This window comes from Glycine soja, chromosome 16, assembly GCF_004193775.1.
Source record: "Glycine soja cultivar W05 chromosome 16, ASM419377v2, whole genome shotgun sequence".
NCBI lineage: Eukaryota > Viridiplantae > Streptophyta > Magnoliopsida > Fabales > Fabaceae > Glycine > Glycine soja.
The window spans coordinates 20,991,975-20,997,271 of NC_041017.1; the positions used below are offsets into that span (position 1 = coordinate 20,991,975).

Sequence of the window (5,297 nt, forward strand, 5' to 3'; positions counted from 1 at the left end):
TCGACAGGATAAAATTAGAAACGAAGCTATTAGAGAGAGGGTTGGAGTAGCGCCTATTGTAGAGAAGATGGTGGAAAATAGACTTAGGTGGTTTGGGCATGTAGAGAGAAGACCGGTAGACTCTGTAGTGAGGAGAGTAGACCAGATGGAGAGAAGACAAACAATTCGAGGCAGAGGAAGACCCAAAAAGACTATAAGAGATGTTATAAAAAAGGATCTCGAAATTAATGGTTTGGATAGAAGTATGGTACTTGATAGAACATTATGGCGGAAGTTGATCCATGTAGCCGACCCCACCTAGTGGGATAAGGCGTTGTTGTTGTTGTTGTATCATCTAATTTCATCATTATAAAGGGAAATCATCAATGTTCAGGTAAATCAACTCTTAATACAACCTATATTTTGATAATTGTATACTTCCACGCTGCTAACTTAAGCGTCGGAGTATTTTTACAGGTACACTCCACCATCGTATGTGAAGAAGCTCATGAAGGATTGTTGTCGTGAGAAGATACCCCGCCGCTGTATGTGAAGAAGCTCGTGAAGGATGGTCGCTTGAGAAGAATTCTTCAAATTTGATAAGAATATAATTTAATTACAAAATGATTTCATAAATTTAACCGCACGAGCAATTTGTTGCAGGTTTTGTAAATTCAGAAACTAAATTTGAATTATCATTTTTTTAGACATTAATTTATAATTGTGTCACACTTTCTGATATCAAAATGAATATTTAACGATGTTTTTATCTTTAAACAAAAAAACAAAACGTAACAACCTACGTTTGGACTTCTATCGTTTTACTCTCGTACCTTGCCACATAGGCCTACCCTACTCATCATAACATTCTTTGTTGTTTGCAATTTTCACAACTGTCATCACCATCTTTTCACTCAATGCTAGCTAGAGCTTATTAAATTGGTGTTCTAAATTGGAAAACCATCACTTTTTTCAATTGCTGAATCATTGGGCTCGCTGCTCTCTGCATCCAAACCCGTCAACCTTTGCTCATTATGCCATAAATAAATCAATTATAACAGTAAGTAAAGCAAACCCCTTTTGTCTTCATCATTGTTTTCTTCCTTTAGGACTTTCTTAACCCCCGTGGTTCCCAGTGTAAAGTACCTAATGATTCATACGATTTTATTTAGCTTATAAAAAAATTTCAACTTGCTTGCACTAATACAGAATCTGTGTCTGTTATGCAAAAGAAAAGAAAGGAAATGTACTTCAGATTTAGTCACGAACACAAGAAAATGGGTTAGATTTTGTTGGGATTTTGAATATAACAAGTTTTCCGGTTATAGATTGATCTACCTATCTTCTTCCTCCAAGTTTACAGATTTTGGCTTTGGTGGCAGTTTTTCTTTGGCTTATTTGATTTTCTGATCAATCATTGTTACCGATTTTGGCTTGTCTACATAGTTAATTTGCTCCAAGAAACTTGATTTGGGTTTTTCCTGAAAATGAAAAATTGAAGTTGACACTTGACACTGAATATTAGTATTTTTACAAGGTAATCTGTAGCAGTAGAATTGGGCTGGGATAGCTTGAATAGGAAACTACTTGCTATTAAGACTGATGACTACTACAAGATACCGAAGCTTTTACCCAAGGTGTTGTTATTGGAAGTTTGAAGGCTGAATGTGCTTTTATTCATAACAGGATTAGTTTGTAGGTTTACGAGGTGGAGATTTTTAGTGATCAACTATTTGGTTTGCTCAGCTAAAGAATCATTCAAGGATCCAGCTGAGCAAGTACGAGGAAGATGGGATCTTTCATAGGTCATATATTGCCAGGGACCTTGTTTCTTCTAGTTGGGACATGGCATATATGGGGCTCTGTGATGAGATATGTGTCAAACCCTAAGACATTCAGAGTCCAGGTGTGGAATCCTGTACCGGGGTTTAATGGGAGGCTCAAGCACTTGGAGCTCTATGTCATTTCAATTGGTGCTTTCATAGATTTGTGTGTGGAGCTCTTACTTGCAACCCGCCTCAGGTTTTTTGTTGGGGGAGCCTTGAACACCACTTACTTCAACAACTTTGAGCACTCGGGAATGCTTCTGATGTTTCTTATCTTTGGTGTTGTTGCTCTCCTCTCAGAAAAGACAAGGTTAGTTGTTGTTGTTGTTGTTCTTATTGTTATGATGTAGGCCATTTCTTGTTAAAATTCATCCACCAATCTGCACTCTCCTGTACCTGTAATATAGAAGATAAAAGGTGATAATGCAGTTTTAAGTTGTTGGTTCCCATCAGTTGCAAATAACTTGTTCATATCTGAAGAAAAAAAAAACGAATGCTACTTGAATTTATGTCCTCATTAATAGTTAAAAAATTTCTGTTTATTTCATCTGATTTACTTTGGAAATTAAAACAAAGATAAAGTAGGGTGTGGAGGATAATTAGGACTTGATGATGTCCATGGTGGATAAGTGATATGATTGTACCACACGCTAGCATTTTTCTTCTTCTTTTGGTTACTATAAATCTTTCTGTATCTGGTTCTTAGCTGATCAAACACATTTTAGTAGACATGAAACATACAAATTCACCCCACATTTTCGTCAACCTTATGGTGGAGGTAAGTGTAATGTAATGAAGTCATTTAGCATTTCACTAATATTTTGTATTCTCACCATGTACTAACAAATGGAAATGGGTTTAAGTGTGAAATTTTATTAAAAAAATTAATTTTGATTGCATCAGTAAATAAGTTAGTACAAGATATTGACATTAGTGAAAACCTTACCATAGTAAAAGCTTCAATAAATGCATGGTATGAGCTATTTAACTCTGAAGGTGAAAAATATTCCATTACAGTGTTTCCAAGGACCATACCTGCTTTGTCATAGTTGTCTTTCTATTTACCGTGCTTGTTCCTGTGAAGAAGCTATATTTTCTAATCACTGTTCTTCATAATCTACATCTGCAAGAATTTATTCTCTATCTGTGGGTTCCGTTCTACTGATTTTCTATTATATACATTAGTTCTCAAGCCATCTAGAGTTATCTCCTGCATTGTAGCATGAGATTTGATGCTTCTGTCAATCTGTCCTACTGATGCATCCTTTCATCCTTTTGGTAGAATTTGTTGCATGGAGCTTTCATAGAAAGCAAAACAGAACAAAACTTTCCTGTGTACTTGAGAGCTACTGGCTCACTCGATTAATCTGTTATCTTATTTACGTATTGTTTTTTTTATCTAGCTTCACATAAAGATTGCACCCTAGTACTTTTTCCTCTTGAATTTTATGATTTCAAGATTTTATAATGGACAATGAGTTTCCCAATCATGCTTATGAGTTATGTTCAGCAATGAGTCTGAGCATGTCTGTTTATCTCACATATAACTTTGTGCTAACTGCCATTATCTCCTTTTCTCACTCAATTGTCCTTAATTCAACCTATCGCTACAGTTATTCTGAATGCTATTGGGGAAAAAGTAGATGATATGGAAAATCATAAAGATATTTGTGAGTCTAAGAACTATGCTGCTTGGCAGAATTTGTGTTATTTAAATTCATCAATTAATCCTTGGGTTGAAACATGCATCAGTTGTGCACATGAGTGTATTAGTGTGTGTGCATGCACGTGCTCATGTGTGTGTGCATTTTGGAAATTGGTTCTCAAATGTCTGATACTTACCAGTTTGTTCAATTTCCGCAGACCTATGTTTCCCTAAATCTTATTCTATTAGTTAAAGTGCTGCTTTTTTAACCTGTTGCTTCTTTTCCATTCTCATTTTCTTCATTCTCTTATGCAGACGTCTTCCCTTGCCTGAAAATGCTCTTTGTTTGATTGCTGCTGCAGCATTCTGTGCAGAGTATCTTCTATTCTACTTTCACTCAACAACACACAAAGGCCTTGAAGGCTATTACCATGTCCTCCTTGCTTTCCTCATTGGGCTTTGCATTATATCTTCAGTTTCTGGTGCCCTTTTGCCAACCAGCTTCCCAGTAGATTTATGTAATGGTATTGCTATAGCGCTGCAAGGAATCTGGTTCTATCAAACCGCTTTTGTTCTTTACGGCCCCATGCTACCATCTGGTTGTAAGCTCAGGGATAGTAATATCACATGTCACCCAAAAGAGAGTGAGGTTCGGGGTGAATTGTTTGCTAACGCTCAACTCTTTGTTGCAGTCCTTGCTGTTCTTGTAGGAACTGTAGCATCCTATGGCTTTGCAGCTTCAAGATATGGGAACTGTGAAGAGCTTGCTAGCAATGCTAGTTGAATTGAACTAGGAACTGTGCATGCATCAATTCTGGTGGTGGGGAGTTAGCATAGATGCACGAAGACTTAAGTCTGATTCTCATTGTTGTGATTGTATGCACATGGAATGAAGTACCAATATGGTTTGGCATGGTTGACAGATAACTTTATTTCTTAAACATGTAATTAGGGGTTTGATCTCTAGGTTCATATGTATGAAAAAATATTTGTTGCAAGATATCAGTCTCTTAAATGGATTTAAACATCTCCAAGAATTAGTCTTTTGCTTCTTGACTAGGGAATATTCTGGCCAAAAGAAATGAGGAATGAAGTAGACTATGCAATAAATTGGCAGCCATTTTTCTTGTAAAATATGTGTATTGAAGTAAAACAATCCATTAGTGTGGTGAAATGATTTTTTAGAATCAAATGTGAAATGAACAGAGAAGGTATTCCTTTTTATCTGGGACACTATTATTTCTATGTAAATTTATGCAATGTAGTTCCGTGGGTTATACTCTCATCCATGATGAACACTCACCATTGCTTGGTACATGTACCTTCGCAAGGGGTGTGAAAATAAAAATACAAATAAATTGAACCACTTCTAAAACCAAATAGAACTGAGCCTAAAATAACTGTACCATCTTTAAAATGGTTTTGACCGAAATCATTGATGGGGTTATAATGGAGGTGAAGAAAAAAAAGGCGAAGGTTGTGGATTTAAATTTTTCCACTAACAAAAATCTAACAATTAGTAGATAAAAAAACACTAAAATCATTGATTTACTAAAAGTGGTTTCCGGTGCATTGTTGTTAAAACCAGTCAGATCACCACAAAATCCAATCCATTTTGGCGTGCACGTGCTACCTCTGCCATTTCTGTGATGGATTTCCTCTCCAATACCAAGTCATTAGATTCATGTGATGTACAAGGTTATTTATATTATATTTGTTTTTTTTTTAAAATTTGCATGTTAAAAAAATTAATTTTTTAAAAATATTTAGTAGTATATTTATATATAATTACATTAAAATTGTGAATGTTGCTTAAATAATAATTCATAATTTTCTATAAAAAATAC

At 35.4% G+C, this 5,297-nt stretch overlaps 1 protein-coding gene across 3 annotated transcripts; it reads left to right on the forward strand.

Moving 5' to 3' along the window:
* The first annotated feature begins 850 nt into the window (after positions 1-850).
* Positions 851-4,674, forward strand: LOC114389141 (transmembrane protein 45B-like). 3 transcript variants are annotated; one of them, XM_028349752.1, is made up of 3 exons: positions 851-1,039; positions 1,517-2,115; positions 3,766-4,674. In XM_028349752.1, the coding sequence occupies exons 2-3, from the start codon at positions 1,769-1,771 to the stop codon at positions 4,232-4,234; spliced, it is 816 nt and encodes a 271-aa protein (XP_028205553.1). In that variant the 5' UTR covers positions 851-1,039; positions 1,517-1,768; the 3' UTR covers positions 4,235-4,674. The 3 variants fall into 3 exon arrangements, with proteins under 3 accessions (XP_028205553.1, XP_028205551.1, XP_028205552.1); XM_028349750.1 differs by having other exon boundaries at positions 1,666-2,115; XM_028349751.1 differs by lacking the exon at positions 851-1,039 and having other exon boundaries at positions 1,069-2,115.
* Positions 4,675-5,297: the final 623 nt, after the last annotated feature.

Excerpts from the sequence above, each read along its gene's own strand:
- LOC114389141 (XM_028349752.1), top strand. The coding sequence starts at position 1,769 with ATGGGATCTTTCATAGGTCATATATTGCCAGGGACCTTGTTTCTTCTA. Across the intron at positions 2,116-3,765 it reads CTCCTCTCAGAAAAGACAAG|ACGTCTTCCCTTGCCTGAAA; the intron begins GTTAGTTGTTGT and ends TCTCTTATGCAG.